Genomic DNA, 16,987 nt, shown 5'->3' with positions numbered 1-16,987 from the left:
TTGTTTACAATGCAGACTGGAGCTACTTATAATTTCTTTGGGCATAGCAGTTAAACTATAATACGTGTTGTGGTTATGTGTCATATAGTTCTGAAGTTAAAACCATTAGGACAAAGTGCAGGCAGTTCAATGTGAATATCTATTATTTTGGCCTTGGGGTTGTAATATATGATTTCTAAATATAAAAAGAAATGGAAACTGTGAAAAAGAGATAAAGTAAATGTCATAATTCTCCCAGACGTAAACAATGAAACATTGATCATGAGAGCCAAATTCCAGTGTAATATCTCTTATGACCATAACTGATTAATGTAAGAGAAGTTCTGAGTAGAAAGTGTTTAAGTTCTGTTCTGACGGATAGCAAAAGAGGCAACAGCAGAGCGTTCAAATGCTTGACAGTATGGGATGAAAAGTTGTGGTTACCTATTTTGTCCTTTTACCTTGAAAATTTCCAGACATGCTTCTCTTGCTTTGTATACCTCCTAGAAAGGTTAATGTGTGATATAGGTGAAATGCGTTTATAATATAGTTAATTCTCGCTTTTAGGGGCCACTAGTTGAGATTGATCATTCCAATGTATACTTCTACCTGCAGATTCCTAACCAGCAGAACAAACCCCACATGTCAGACTAGATCCAGAAAACCTCAAAGCAACATTGTCTTCCAGAGTGATGTCAGGCAACATCACTGAGGTCATAATGCTCTGGCCCCAGCACATCGACGTCAGTTTCCTTTTTTTTTTTGCACCTTTGATATGGCTCCAGAGCTTCAACCTCTGAAGAATTGCTTTACCAAATTCTTTAATACAGTACCATGTCTCCTCCCAAGAAGTTGTGGTATGAACCATGTAGGGACTGTGAGGGACAGATGTGTATTACAGACACAGCTGTAATCTGTCTGTGGTGTTTACGATCCGACTATGATTCGAAGACTTGCTCCTTGTGCCCCAGCGTACATCCCAAGGCTATCAAGGAGTGGGAGGCCAAATTACTCATGGCCCGGGTGAAGGATGAACACCGATACCAACTATCCTCCTTGATCTTTAGCCAAGAAAAATAGAAAGTATAGGAGGAAGGAGAAGAAGTATCCCAGGGGTAGGTTTCTTCATTGCCCTCCGTCTCCCAAAGGACCTTCACCCTCGGAAGCGGAGTTACTTGACCTGATGCCAATGGATCCTCCATGCAGCCCTGCTTCTTCTATGGGCCTGGCTCCGGACAGACCACCACCTTTGGCGCTGGCGCTTCCGATCTTCCAAACTTACGACACCAGCCTGACTGTCCCCGAGTTCCTGGCTCTGGGATCGGACATTGTGGTGTTCCTGAACACGATGTATTTGATCTTCATGAAAGCCTTGATGCCATCTAGCACATCTTCCGGCCCGGGGGCCCGCTGCATCTGGCAGTCTTCATGCCCTTTCAGCCTATGCCCTTGCATCACACCATCAGACCGTTACCTACAACACATTGTTTTGATCTAGTGCTCCACTACTCAGCACCACAACCAATACCATGTATGGTGCAGCTTCATCTTCCGCCACCACCACTTTAGCCTCCCCCAGCTGCAGCAATGCTGACGCCATAGCCGGACATTGAGCCTTGTGTATATTCCCGCATAGAGCCCCTGAGATTACTAGTAGAGGAGGCTTACAGAGCACACCTCCATGAAATATTTGGGGCATATTCTGACCCTGTGGAATATTTTACTAGTGGTGGTGACCCGGATCCCAAGAATTCCTAGGACTGACATCAGCCAGTTGCTTACATGCCTCGCCTGAGCCACCAACTCTGAAAGTAATTTTGTTGCACAAGATAATGTTAGAGGCCACAGAGATTGTAGCACTGCAGTTTCAAACAACTGAAACAAAGACCAAAATTCTCATTGAAGTTCTCCTGCCCTCATCGTCAACCTAAGAACCCCTCCTCCCTTTCAATGACACTGTCCTGGAACCCATCATGGCAGCATGGGAGAAGCATTCCTCTGCTCCTGGGGTCAGTCACATTGTTGTTCACTGTTATCACTCTGCTCCTGGTGATCCAGCTTTCTTTTCCACATACCCTTTTCCAGAGAGTTTAGCCATACAAGCTTCCTGTTCGGGACCCAAACGGGCGGTTCTGACCCTTCTGATGCCTCTGACAGGGAGCCGAAACTTCTGGAGGCCTCCGGAAAGAGGGTCTTTTCTGCGGGGAGCATGGCCTTGAAATCCCTCAATGCCAATTGCCTTCTAGCCCACTACAACCACACCTTGTGGGACAAGGCTCAACTGATTCTTCTGCTTGTCCGCCCTGACATGAAGGATCACTTTCAGGAGCTGATCACAGGTGGCCAGAATGCCTCCCAGCATATTATCAAGTCTGCACTGGACACCACAGACTCTTGTCAGACAAGCCATGGGTACCTTCATGATGGTACAGCATCATGCTTGGTTAGGGGTTTAATTTTTCTTTTGATTTTTAGGCTAACCTGATAGTTCTCCCCTTTGATGGCATGCACTTGTTTGGAAACAAGACCGACTCAGTGCTAGCGCTATCTAAGGCCTGTAAAGCTACAATCAGATCCGTGGGCGTTCAGCTTCCACAAAGTTCTACTGTTTTTTATGCTGCTATTGTAGCTTTGGACAAGCCTCTTACTTTCGTTCCAGGCAGTACAAAACTTTGCTCCTGCTGCAGCAGAATCCTCTCGTTGAACAGTACAGAGGCCCTGGTAGAGGAAAAGTCAGCGAATTCACCTTGCAACACTCCTCTTCTTTTCTTCCTCACCAACACCACAAGGATTCAGGTCTAGTTTTTCTTCCAAACCCACACGGAGCCCGTGGGAGGGCGGGTGTCTTGCTTTCTTTTGGCTTGGAAGACCATTACTTCAGACTAGTGGATACTTCAAATCCTAGTAAGGGGTTACAACAGTCCTTTCCGATTATTTTCTCTCTCCCATTGCCCCTCTCATATCTCTCCACCTCTCAACATAGGTTTCTTTTGCAGCAATGGGTGGCACCTCTCCTCCGAAAAGTAGTGGTGGAGTTAGTGCCAGAGACCGAAAACGGCCAGGATTGTTATGCTTGTTACTTCCTGGTGCTCGAGAAGGAAAGTGGTCTGCATTTGATTTTGGACCTCAGAACCCTGAACGTTTTTCCCAAAAAAGGATACGTTAAGGATGCTGAACCTAGCTCAAATTCTTCTGGAGTTGGAGCGTGGAGATTGGATTTTGTCCCTGGACCTGCATGATGCATACTTCCACAATATTATTCTGTAGTCTTGTGGCCCTTAGGGCGGGGATCCCATCTAGAGCTGGAGATCATGGGCCTCTGGTCTCCAGAAGAAGGGTTGTTTCACAGGAACTTGCTGGAAGTGCGTGCAAATCAGCTGTTGCTCAAACCCCTCCTTCCCTCCATGATGGGTCGGTCCATGCAGATCTTGGTGGACAACGCAACTGCAATGTAGTATGTGGTAAAGCAATCGGGAGCAGGATCTCCTCTCCTTTGTCTGGAGGCATTGAGACTCGTTTTCTTAGGCACAACGACAAGGAATATCACTTACTGGCCATCACCTTGCGGGGTCTCTGAATGTTAAAGTCGACAGCCTGAGTTGATGTTATCTTGCTGATCACGAGAAGTGTCTTCAGCCACAGGTAGGCCTGGACGTCTCCCTCCAGTGGGCACTCCCCAGGTGGACTTGTTCACCTCCTGAGAAAATGCTCACTGCCAACAGTTCTGCACCCTCCTCTATCTGTTGAGGGTAGCCTTGGGGGACGCTTTTCAGTTGAGGTGGATCTTTCAGCTGCATTACACATTTCTCCCAATACTCTTGATTCCTCATGTTCTCAGGAAGAATCTCCAAGACCGAGCCAATGCCATTCTCATTGCCCCTGATTGGCTGAGAAGGGTGTGGTATGCGGACCTTCTGTACTTCGTGTTCCCTGCTTTGCCTTCCACTCTCTGAGACCACCACCTACATGTTTGGAGATTGAGCAGGGACAACTAAGCTCCTTTCATCTGCCACTGGATGCCATCCTGTCTGTGCATCGCTCCTCCACTAAGTCTGGTTATTCCGGCAGATGAGGCACATTTGTTGCATGATGTGAAGACAATGGTGTGGATCCCTTGCAGGCCAGTATCTCTCAAGTGCTGCAATTTTCACTTTCCTTTGCTAAAAGGGGATGTACCATTGGCACGGGTTATTTAGCCACCTTGTCTGCTTTCCTTTGTCTACCGGATCACCCATCTCTTTTCAAATCCCCTGTTTTCATGTGTTTTCTTAAGGGCTTAAGTTTGGTCACTATTACTTCTTCTAGAAGGGTCAGTGATTTGCAAGCTCTTAGCTGTCACCCTCCTTTCACTCTCTTCTTTCCAGACATGTTGGTGTTGTGAACCAGGGCGGCTTTCCTACCAAAGGTGGTCATTCCTTTTTTCCGTCCTGCCCAATCCATCCCTCTTCCAATCTTCTACCCTCTACCTCATTCTACGAAAGACAAGGTCGGATTGCATCATTTGCATCCTAGGTGGGTAGCTAACAACATAACAACAACAGAGATAGCAATGGGTCAAAAATAGGGAAACTAACTATGTGTCTGTAGGGTACAGCCGCGAAATCAAACCTTGAGTATATCGTGGTGAGAAAAATATTCCCATCAGATTACCGACCTGTACCACCCTGCATCATTTGGGATCCTTCACCATGAAGGTATTTGGTTTTACCCACGGTAGATTTGGCAGGTTGTAGCCTAATCTGTTGATTATGTCCCTGAGTGAGTATGGTGTATTACGGCATCAAGTGGTCACTCCCAAAGTAAAAACCAGTGCATAGTAGTATAAACAAATGACTACTTAGGTAGATGTTGGGTCGACATGTTTCTGCAGTAAACTTGGGGCCTAGTGGGCTCCTACTGCTTCTTCAGGACCGTGACTTATGCTACTGCTAGATTTCAAGTGAATCAGTGAAAAATGATATAAAGGAGATATACTATATCACCTGGAATTCGCCTGTTGTTGCGGTCCAATTGGCATCAAAAGTGCAGCAGACAAATACAAAGACAGACACACAGAAAGAAAGAAAATACACATATCAATTAATTGCGTATCATTTTGTCAATAGAGTGTCAACTCGACATTCCAATCATTTAGGGCAAGGTTACTGAGTTCTATTTGATTAACTCAGGTAACACACTATCAATTCATTGAAGATCTCACTCACCTAATATGTAGGGAATGTTCGCCCCACCTCACCTGGCCACAGCGCAGGTAAAACGGAGCACCGCTCTGATAGAGTGAAGAGAAGGTATTAAAGGAAGGACTTGCGAGCTGCAACATCTAGACCAAACATCCTGCTCCAGTGACGAGCATTAATGATCTATTTGCGCGTTCTTAGCATAGATTGATGCGTTAAAAAAGTAGTGGCGCCGTGGTTTAGCAGAACCACAGAGAACTGTTGGTATTTAATGTTCATTTTTATAGTTGGCGGCAATTGGAGGTAGCTGCCGTTATCCATTCCAGTGGACTTAGCTGTTTAAAATACCGCTGAAACGCGCTAATATTATAAACCTCTGAGCGAGCAATTGGATTTAAATAAGCACGCTGAGTTTGCGGGAGCCATAATGCGGAAATCGTGTTTACAGCGCTACAAAGACGTGCTATCTTTATTAGCCTCAAAATACGCCAGTAGGATTTAGATAGGCGCGGTGAAGTTACGAGAGCCATTGTTCGTTTACCCGAGTCTGAAAGTGTACACGCTCGTGTGCTGGTCGGCGCTTACCTGTCCGTCGGTACCCCGGACGTCCTTCTGGGCTGTCTATGGGGAGGTACCGGACAGGGCAAGCGACCACCATTTTAACGAGCTGCAGCCTCTCCTTCGCGTACTGGACGTCTCAAGTGACTCCGTACGGGATGCCAAGGAATCATGGGAGCTGTAGTTTATCCCTTGTAGGGCTCCATTGAAATACGTTGTTTTTTCGCTGCTTTATCTGGCGCCTTGAGTGAATGTACTCTCGCCATCCGAAGTGGTGTTAGTACTCAGTGGGACAGACCCTCTAGTCTTACAACACCCTGACTAACAGCGCGAACCGTATTTGGAAAAGTGTTTATACGTAAATTACAGGTGCACATTAAACACCGTAAGGCACACTGTGAAGACAGTCGATAATAATTGGCATAACGGAAAAAGTGCTAAATTGCTATATAATCCTGCTACTGACTGTTGAGGTTTAAAAACCAATTTAGGCGGGTGTAGTACCACTTCTAATGGTTATTATTTAATGACTTGATTAAGTCCAATGATGTAACATGTACTTTAATACAGGTCATGGTGCATGGTGTTCGGTGTTTCAAGCCGTAACATGATAGTAATTATCTGCAACAAGATCATATTTAATTGTTACAGTGCTAAATGGTCAACGAACCCAGAGTTAGTAAAGTTTTTTCAGTCTCATTTTTAGAATATTAATAGAGCACTGAGCAAGCCCATTTTGCTTCTTCTAACAGTCTGCCTTGATTAAAGGCTATACGTGAGTAATCAAGTATCGTGCGAATGCAAGAATTATAATGACATCCAAGGGATATCCTCATTCAGTCCCGTTTTATCTGTCCGTAATCTATAGACCCATTTCTGTTCACGTTTGATAAAAAGGCACTGACATCAGTGATGTGTGACGGAATTAGTGGCTGTTCAAGTACAGTCCAGCGTAGATCAGTTGGCAGGTGTTGTGCTTGTATAAAATGGTTAGTGAGTCTGGTAGCCTGTCTTGAGCATCTTATCGAGCTTTTGTGCTCAGAAATGGGTAGTTTAATTTTTCGGGTCGTCATTCCCACATACTTTTTATTGCACGGACATGTGATCAAGTATATGAGATTCATGCTGTTACAATTGGTGAACCTGCGTTGCAGCCATGGTTGATCTGTACCGATGTCAATGGTCACAGTCTTAGATGTTTGTGGGCAGGCTGCGCAGTTCCCACACGGATGATGACCAGTCACAGCTGGCATGTTCCATAGAGTTCCTACCACTCGTGGAATCTCACATTTCGGTCTCGTGTGGACCAGACGGTCCCTCAGGTTTTGTCCTCTTTTGAAAGCGAATAATGGAGAGGGCAGAGTGTCATTGCCCGTGTTCAAAACGCCCCAGTGCTTTTTTACAATTTTTCGGATCTGATTGGTTGTATACTGAACGTATTGACACAAGTCAATCGATCTTGTTTCGGTTTCTGAGGCATGATTTCTAAAAGGCTGGCTATGTTATTATTTGCAGCCCTTTTCTTTGACTGCCGAATCAGCCGATTGGGATATTCTTTGGCGGCCAGATCTTGTGCCACGCTGTTGGCGTGGACCTCAAATGCTGTCTTAGTGGAGCAATTCGGTTGAATACGTAGAAATTGCCCATAAGGCAGTTTGTCACGTAGTGACTTTAGATGACAACTTTTATAGTTAAGCAGGGAGTTACTCGCCATAGGCTTGCGATATAATTCTGATTCAAGGCCTGCGGGAGTGCCTGAGATTAATAAATCCAGGAATGCCAATCGCTGTTGTTATATTCCATTGTGAAATTGAGGAATTGGTTCCTTTGGTTCAGCCACTCGTGGAAGTCTTTCAAATCACTCTTGGTGCCTCGCCACACCACGAAAATGTCATCTATGTAACGCTTCCACGTCCGCAGACACCTAAGTTGGGGGTTGGTGTCTGCGAAAATATGTTCTTGCTCGAACCTGTGTACATACAGATTAGTGAGACTAGGGGCAAAAACGCTGCCCATACTAGTCCTGCTAATCTGCAAGTAGAGAGAATATTCAAACTGGAAGAAATTCTCAGTCATCGCCAGCGTTGCAAGCGTCATTATTAACCTGACTGGGGTTATGGAATTGAGCTCTCTTTCTGCTAAAAGACCGTCAATAACCTCTAAGGTATCCATTTGCGGCATAGATATATATAAGCTCTCGACAGCAAAGGACACCAAGATATAAGTATGGATGTTGTATTCAATCTCAGGCAACAGCCTGAGAACATCCTTAGTGTCCTTTAAAAATGTGGGCATCTCCCTTACCATGGGCTTTAGGAAAAAATCGACAAATGTCGACAAGGGCTCTAATAGAGACCCTATCCCAGAAATTATGGGGCGCCCAGGTGGAGGATGCTGTGTTTTTTGTATTTTTGGGAGTTGGTAAAAATAGGGCGTTTTTGGATTGATTGTGCGAAGAAACTGCCCTTCTTTAGTTGTAATCCACCCTTCTGTAAGCGCCTCCTCAATAATATGCCCAATCTCTGTTGTCAATCTTTCAGTGGGGTCTTATGTTAGTTTGCGGTATGCCTGGATGTCATTGAGTTGGTGTAGGCACTCAGCACGGTAAGTGTCTACGTCCAGCAGAACTACTGCGCCGCCTTTGTCCGCGGGTTTAATAATGATAGAGGAATTGTTAGCTAGTCCTCTAATGGCTTCTTGCTCTCGTTTAGATAGATTGTTGAAAGATCTTTAGTTGTTTTGGAACAAGTTTCTCAGGTCATGATCCACTGCCTCCTCGAATGTGAGCACTTTAGGTGTTAGACCAATAGATGTGGGATTAAAAGTAGAAGGCCTTTTCAGGCCTGTGTTGTCATCATGTGTTACAGTGTTCACAAGACTCTTATTCTTCTCGGCAAATAGATTGTGTAGTCTTATTTCGCGATATAATTTACCCATTTCAATCTGGGCGAGGAAAGGGTCTTGAAACACCATGCACCATGACCTGTATTAAAGTACATGTTACATCATTGGACTTAATCAAGTCATTAAATAATAATCCACCAAGGGCAACAATAAACCATTAGAAGTGGTACTACACCCGCCTAAATTGGTTTTTAAACCTCAACAGTCAGTAGCGGGATTATTTAGCAATTTAGCACTTTTTCCGCTATGTCAATTAATATCGACTGTCTTCACAATGTGCCTTACGGTGTTTAATGTGCACCTGTAATTTACGTATAAACACTTTTCCAAATACGGTTCGTGCTGTTAGCCAGGGTGTTGTAAGACTAGAGGGTCTGTCCCGCTGAGTACTAACACCACTTCGGATGGCGAGAGTACATTCACTCATGGCGCCACATAAAGCAGCGAAAAAACAACGTATTTCAATGGAGCCCTACAAGGGATAAACTACAGCTCCCATGATTCCTTGACGTCCCGTACGGAGTCACGTGAGACGTCCAGTACGCGAAGGAGAGGCTGCAGCTCGTTAAAATGGCGGTCACTTGCCCTGTCCGGTACCTCCCCATAGACAGCCCAGAAGGACGTCCGGGGTACCGACGGACAGGTAAGCGCCGACCAGCACACGAGCGTGTACACTTTCAGACTCGGGTAAACGAACAATGGCTCTCGTAACTTCACCGCGCCTATCTAAATCCTACTGAGGTGTTTTGAGGCTAATAAAGATAGCACGTCTTTGTAGCGCTGTAAACACGATTTCCGCATTATGGATCCCGCAAACTCAGCGTGTTTATTTAAATCCAATTGCTCGCTCAGAGGTTTATAATATTAGCGCGTCTCAGCGGTATTTTAAACAGCTAAGTCCACTGGAATGAATAACGGCAGCTACATCCAATTGCCGCCAACTATAAAAATGAACATTAAATACCAACAGTTCTCTGTGGTTCTGCTAAACCACGGCGCCACTACTTTTTTAACGCATCAATCTATGCTAAGAACGCGCAAATAGATCATTAATGCTCGTCACTGGAGCAGGATGTGTGATCTAGATGTTGCAGCTCGCAAGTCCTTCCTTTAATACCTTCTCTTCTCTCTATCAGAGCGGTGCTCCGTTTTACCTGCGCTGTGGCCAGGTGAGGTGGGGCGAACATTCCCTACATATTAGGTGAGTGAGATCTTCAATGAATTGATAGTGCGTTACCTGAGTTACTCAAATAGAACTCAGTTACCTTGCCCTAAATGATTGGAATGTCGAGTTGACACTCTATTGACAAAATGATACGCAATTAATTGATATGTGTATTTTCTTTCTTTCTGTGTGTCTGTCTTTGTATTTGTCTGCTGCACTTTTGGTGCCAATTGAACCGCAACAACAGGCTATAATTCCAGGTGATATAGTATATCTCCTTTATATCATTTTTCACTGATTCACTTGATATCTAGCAGTAGCATAAGTCACGGTCCTGAAGAAGCAGTAGGAGACCACTAGGCCCCAAGTTTACTGCAGAAACATGTCGACCCAACATCTACCGAAGTAGTCATTTGTTTATACTACTTTGCACTGGTTTTTACTTTGGGAGTGAATAGGAACCTTATTAAAATTGCTTAATTCTCCATTTTCACTACCCAATTTTAAGAGTCTTTCACATTATGCACTTATTATTTTACCCCATTTAGCACTGCTAGTCAGATTACCACTTGATGCCGTAATACACCATACTCACTCAGGGACATTATCAACAGATTAGGCTACAACCTGCCAAATCTACCGTGGGTAAAACCACATACCTTCATGGTGAAGCATCCCAAAATGATGCAGAGTGGTACAGGTCGGTAATCTGATGGGAATATTTTTCTCACCAGGATATACTCAAGGTTTGATTTCGCGGCTGTACCCTACAGACACATAGTTAGTTTCTCTATTTTTGACCCATTGCTATCTCTGTTGTTGTTAATTAGTTGTTAGGGGTAATAGCAATGCATGGTCGGTAAACTTACCCTAGGACCCCCCTCTCTCCGTTTTTTTGTACTTATGGGTAGCTAACAACCACACCAAGGAATTCAAGTCGAGTAGCCATCTTTTTGTCAGCTATTGTGGTACCAAAAAAGGTAAGGTGGTACGTATGAAGATTCTCTTAGAGGATCATCCTTTAAATCAAGATGCTACTCCTGAGCCAAGATACAGCCAACTGAGGGAATCAAAGTCCATTTCACCTGGGCAAATTCAATCAATTTTGCACTTGCTTCTGGTGCTCCGATTGCACAAATCTATAAGGCAGCAACGTGGGCTTCCCTGCACACCTTTGCTAAGCATTTCTGTCTGGATGTGGAAGTGAGCAGGGATGGACACTTTGCTAGGTCCGTCTTACAGGACTTTCTTGTCTAACCATCCATCAAACTTCCTCCTGGAAAGCATATTGCTGTGAAATCTGTTCTACAGGTGGGGAATCGGCAGAAAGAAGCATTCATCAGAAGAAAAAGTTGCTTAGCTGCAGTAAGTCTTTCTGGTGGACACCCTACCTGCATATTCCTCACCAACCTGCTCATCTTCTGTTTGATGGAGAGGTAATAGGAAAAGGTAATAAGATTCCTTGTTACAATGTTTTGCAATGCAATTCTTAATAGATGTTAATAGTACTTTCGCTTCGAAGGAATGAAAAAATGGAAGGAAGCTGAAATCGATGCACCAGGGAGAGCCCTTTATGGCCTCAATGACCTCGCCTGATGTCACTTCCTGCACCAACCGGGTCTAGCGCCCTCTCCTGTGACATTCTTGCTTTGAAGTTTTTCAGATCCAGTCTGATATCTGGAGTTGGTTCTAAAGGTGAGAAATCTGCAGGCAGATAGAGTATCAACCAGAAAGATCCTTACTGCAGGTAAGTAACTTTTCTATACTTTTTATGTGATTGTTGTTTCTGGCTCTCGATATTAATCTGAATGATGCATGTATGACAGTATTTAATAGAGCAGTGGAGGAATTTGGGTTTTGGTTACGGATACCATGTCGATTGTAAAGGTACAAAACCACAATATGCCATCTACTGCACAGGAAGCTGGGCAAAGTTAAGAAAACTTTCTAAAGGAGAAAGTAAGTTAAGAGGCAGACTAATATGGAGATACAGTAAGATCAACTTCTGGACGCAAGGTTTTGTAGAGGAGGAAGTTAGATATTTGTGATCCTTATTTATATTTAAGAGACAGTAGTGGCACACAGAGGAGTTTGTGCAGTGTGTCCAGCAAATGAAAAAGCAGTTTTGCAGTAAAGAACTAGATTATGGGTGATAACCACTGGAAAAATTGAATATGGGTCAAAAGATTGTAGGAACAGGATTCAGTTGTGGATCTTACACTGTTAATGCTATGTGAGAACCATTATGGTTCGAATGGGGTGATCGGGGGATGATCAATGTCTAAAGAGCTGTGGATAGGCAGGCACCTTCCTCCACAGCTTCTGGGAATGCCTGCATATACACACCTATTGGGCTGTGAAAATTGATTATTTAAGGTCAGTTGGAGGAGCGGTCATAGAGTTGTCAGCTAACCAATGTGTAATGAATGTATGGGGGAGACGGATGCCACGAGGGCCACTTGAATGTGCTGATGATGGACCTGAATGCAGCCAAATGGAACATTGCGAAATCCTGGGACTCTGGTCAGCCACCAGACATCAATGCCTGAAAACGAGATCTGGATTGGGGAATGTTATCAGAAAGGGTGGTTTATGAAAGTAGAGGATGCCCTCGGAAACGAGGAAAAATTTGGCTAGGCCGGAACGTCCATAGGGGCAATATGTGTGACAGTAGACGATCGGGTAATGCTCAAGATTCTAATTCATCATGTGTGGCTCTGGGATATGCTCCTTGGTGATTGGGGTGGGGAAGAATAATGTACTAACATTAAAAATTATACCAGTTTGTGTTTCATGTTTATAATAAAAAGATTTAATTTAAAAAAAAAAGATTGTAAGAACAGCAATAGGAGCAGGGATGAGTGGAGAGAACTTGAAAAAGAGGATTATTTACCTCTATTACAGATCTTAACTCACAAGGCTTCTTACAAAGGAGAGCGAGAGATACAGAACAGCCTAATTATTGCACCCACATCTGGCTACCCCACAGCACCATTGACCAGTCCTCTTGACCATGGGCATTTTTGGGAAGGAGCACAAACCTGCTCATAAGTTTGCCCTCTGAATGGGGCCATTTTTTCTCCTTTGACCGTGCCACATAGGTGCTGGAGGCTCCCTCTTCCTACGGACGCAGCCAATGAGCTGCTGGGAGCAGATGATATATTAATTGTTACCAGTGCTTAGTTTGAGCCAATGGCTGCAGGTGGGGCTCACAGGCACTCATTTTTTCTCTCTGACTTTGGCCCAAAGCAACAAAGAATAATCACAATAAGGGGAAGGACAAAGGGAGAAGAAGAGGGAAAAACAGTGACAAAAAAAACAAGCACAGATGAAAAAGAATCTGAAAGAGTGAGCTAAAGAGGAAGGGATGATGAAAGAGGGAGGAGGTGGAATCAAGATTAAGCAGCCTTGGCATTTGGGTCCCCCGAAATTCAATAGCGACAGCTGTGGTCTTTTGAGCAAAGCTCTGTACCGTGGCACCCAGTTTCTTACAAATTAAGCACTGGTTGTTACTGTCTGCTCAAACTTTACTGAACTCCTTCGATGACATCTTCAGCTGTGAAAATGCATGCTTTAGGTTGGGGGACTCAAGAGAATTATGAAATTAAATGAAAGTACAACTGCCTGGTATTTGTGTCGTAAGATAGTATACAATATATTGTGAAAAGATAATGGAAATTCAGCAAAGTTGTATATGATGTCTTGAAATAGTTTGTAAATTGAATCCGGGAGCCCATATTTACTGACATGGTTTGTTGTGTTATTGTTCCAGAAAGCTTACAGTGACAATACCGTGAACGACCTAATGGATGCTCTCTTGAAAGCCAAGTTGAATATGGAAAACAATAACAGCAGCTTTCTCTCGAAGGAGGTCGGCATGACAGAAGATCATCTCCTTATGACTGTTGGGGATATCTTCGGAGCTGGCGTTGAAACCACTACAACAGTGCTGAAATGGGCTGTTGCCTTTGCAATGCACAACCCAGAGGTATGAAACAATTACCTACAGCTATCGGAATTATCAAAAGTAAACATAATAGAATGTGTTATACAGTGTCATAGCCAGTCTTGTAGCTTGAGTTACCTCCTTCCATTTACTTCAAAAGCCTGTGTGTTGCCCATAATCACTTTGTTAAACAGATCCTGTAGAATTTGCACTGGGTCAAGGACCATATCCCAGAAACATTACACCAGTCCAGCAAAATTGATTAAATCCTTTTGCGCCAAACAATTCCTATATAAAGGCAACATTTCCTTTCCATAGCTTTCATCTTTTCATAAAGTTAAACCACACACACACACATATAAAATAAAAAATAAAAAGATGCTGACTGCCCAATAGACATACGACCTCACAACTTGTGGATGACCCTTAATCACAGAGTGTAGCACGCTAGCAGTTAGTTCTTCAAATGGTTTTGATGGTCTAGTGAAGGAACTAGAATCACAAACTAAAGCTCTGCTTCAATTCAGATGATACTAAAGGGAAAAGAGTGGATTGGTTATGAATGTGTTGAAGATACCTATGATGGAAAGCTTGTGTTACAGGAAAGTAACTGTGTGTTCTCTTTCACAGTATCTTTGTTAGTATTTCTGCACATCAAAATAGAATAGCAAGCTCATGCCTTCCCAAAGGAGGAAGAGCCATGATGATCAATGTAAAACAGGCCACATGTCATAAGAACTAGCTACACATATTATAAGAGGAAAGCTTATCCCTGTGAGAAAATATATGGAGACCATTTCAAGAGCAAGATACTTGCCACCTTACTAACTCGTTCTGCCTTTCTGCCACCACTACCCTCCCTTGAAGCAAAGCATTTATGCCATGGCTTTTCACAGTTGAACAACTATAAGGTGTTCTTGGCTCATCCATTTATGTTTTGACCCTCCAGTAATGTATGGATTCCACTAGAGATAGTCTGACAAATCATCACATATACAAGATGTCCCAGTAGGTGCAGCTAGCATTCCAAGTCAGCAATACGTCTTTGGTAATGATGTCAGTACAGTTGTCATTCAATCAACAGTCAAAAACCTGTTTTCCATGCACCACATAATAGAGAGGGCATGGTGCTTACACTCTAGGGAATCCTGTAACCAAAGTGAAATGGCCTAAACATAACTCAAGTGAAACTACATCTTTACTTGAAAATTAGATGTATTACTGACTAGGCAAAAAAGAGAGAAACATTATGTTGGACACAGGGACATTGAATAGAATAGTATAATAGTGGTGAGTGTGCTTACAAAGAGGTAAAAACAATCTCTTTAATTAACCTTTCTTTTTCCAAATTTGTCTGACATTTCTGTGATTTATTAAAATAGGAAGAAAGCAGTTTTATGTGAAGAATTCTGATCTGGTTAAAGCATGTACAGAGATAGTAAATGCCCAACACCCTGTTGTATTTCACACTACAGATGGTAGTAGAGACAGCTCCTGGTCAAACGAAACTCCAGAGAGGTATGCATGGCAGTACAGAATTTTCCAACACTGAAGAATAGACAATTGTGTTTGGAACTGAAAAACATACCACTGTATCAGCCCATATTGAGCCACTGTGCAACCCAGAGAGACTAAGAAAACCTGCATGTAGAAAGGATGAGAAGCCCTTTCCCCATAGAATCACCACATTCGCTCAGGTCACCTTTATAGACAAAAACATCTGTTCCGTAGATGAGATTTCAAACCTACAGAACTGATGACTGGATCTTTCCATGAGAGTTTAAATCTGCACAAGAATTCAGGGTGAATCCTAGGTCACAGATATAAAGGCTCTCCAGCTCGAGTATATGCAAAGGACCATGCCACACCTGGACCTTGGTATTCCATGTCTTTATTCCTCAGTGTGTAACTGAGTATTCTACATCATGAACTCTATCACCCACTCACCGTTCTACGGAGTCTGTCAGGAACCAAATGGGTCCCGTCATATTTAACTCACAAGACACTACAACTGATGCTAAGGATCAAAATGTGGTCAATATTAGTGTAGAGGAAACCAATGTTTTCCCATTCCAAAAAAAAACATTATCAATCCCAAACTCTTTTAGGAAGTACTGAAGAAAAATCTGTATATGTGCTTAAGTTATCAAATGACCTAGAAAACGGATATTATATTTCTCGCAGTCTTCAAGCATATAAATAAAATACGAAAGACTTCCTCAGGACAACCTTTGCAGAGCACTTTATTGATCTATGCTGTAGACACAACACACAACATGGAAACCAAAGCCTGACAGAGAAATAGTATAATGGTGTGCATATCAATATTTCTGGAAGTACTGTCCTTGTGGTATGTGACCTCCAAATCAGATAATGGCAGATATAAATACACATGAGTGATGTTATTTTTTTCCACTTGACAAAGTGTTAACTTTCCTTTGAACAAGACTTTTGACAACTGTCAGGAACTGAGTCCCTTTTATGGAAGGGAAATTTACCAACTTACCCCAAAATTTTAAATATTTAAAAAAGAAAACTGAACAAATTTGAACGGATTTTTTACCCAGTTCAGGAAGCATACTTTGGCAATGTGGATGGTGAGATGTTTATCCTATACAAAAAAGAATTGAGCCAATGTGCACCTAACACGTGTACTCTATCGACTGAACGAGCAAAGCTTTGTGCTTCCCAAATGTATTTGGCTAAAGTTATGAAATTGCATGAAAGAAAAACATGGCAGTATATTTTAAAACTGTATTGTTTGCTTTGGAGTTTTCTGCCAGTGATGTGACCTACAAACATTCTTAACTTGAACTACATTGATCTCACCTAGGTATGACATGCTTATTAGCACATTAGTGGTCCTCTTGAGTTTCAATGGTACTTTGTGAACGGAAGAGCCTTTTCAGGACCACTTGTTTCCCTTTACATATGTATACCAAGATAATCAGTCCACAAACCAAAAAGGAGTCTAAAATCCTTTCTTTTTAAATAAAAGACCCTAGTGATCTTTATTATTCATGTAATCTGAGATTTTCTGGTTCATTAACTAGTTTGTCTTGTTAGATAAATATAGTTCAGTGAGAAAACCTGGGCTTAACCCAGGTAGTTTATGGCACAACGTTGCAGGCTTTTCCTCAGAGAAATGTAGTTAAAGTACTTAAGTAGCACTACAACAATGTTAAAACCAAGAAATGAATACACAAAAATCCCATTCCAATTTATTTAAAAAGAAGAAGAGAAATAAAATGAACAAAA

The 16,987-nt window shown here is 42.9% G+C and overlaps 1 protein-coding gene across 1 annotated transcript in view; it reads left to right on the top strand.

Annotated features, from left to right (window-relative positions):
• The window catches only part of CYP17A1 (cytochrome P450 family 17 subfamily A member 1), a 360,400-nt gene that overhangs the window by 160,973 nt on the left and 182,440 nt on the right, over positions 1-16,987 (top strand). The window contains exon 5 of the mRNA XM_086922704.1: positions 13,556-13,771. Coding sequence (XP_086778830.1) covers positions 13,556-13,771 — 216 coding nt within the window. The remainder of the gene's footprint in view (positions 1-13,555; positions 13,772-16,987) is intronic.

The sequence above is a fragment of the Lissotriton vulgaris genome, chromosome 5 (genome assembly GCF_964263255.1).
Source record: "Lissotriton vulgaris chromosome 5, aLisVul1.2, whole genome shotgun sequence".
In the NCBI taxonomy this organism is placed as follows: domain Eukaryota; kingdom Metazoa; phylum Chordata; class Amphibia; order Caudata; family Salamandridae; genus Lissotriton; species Lissotriton vulgaris.
Note: the sequence above shows the minus strand (reverse complement) of the source record. Positions and strands in the feature narration are given on the sequence as shown.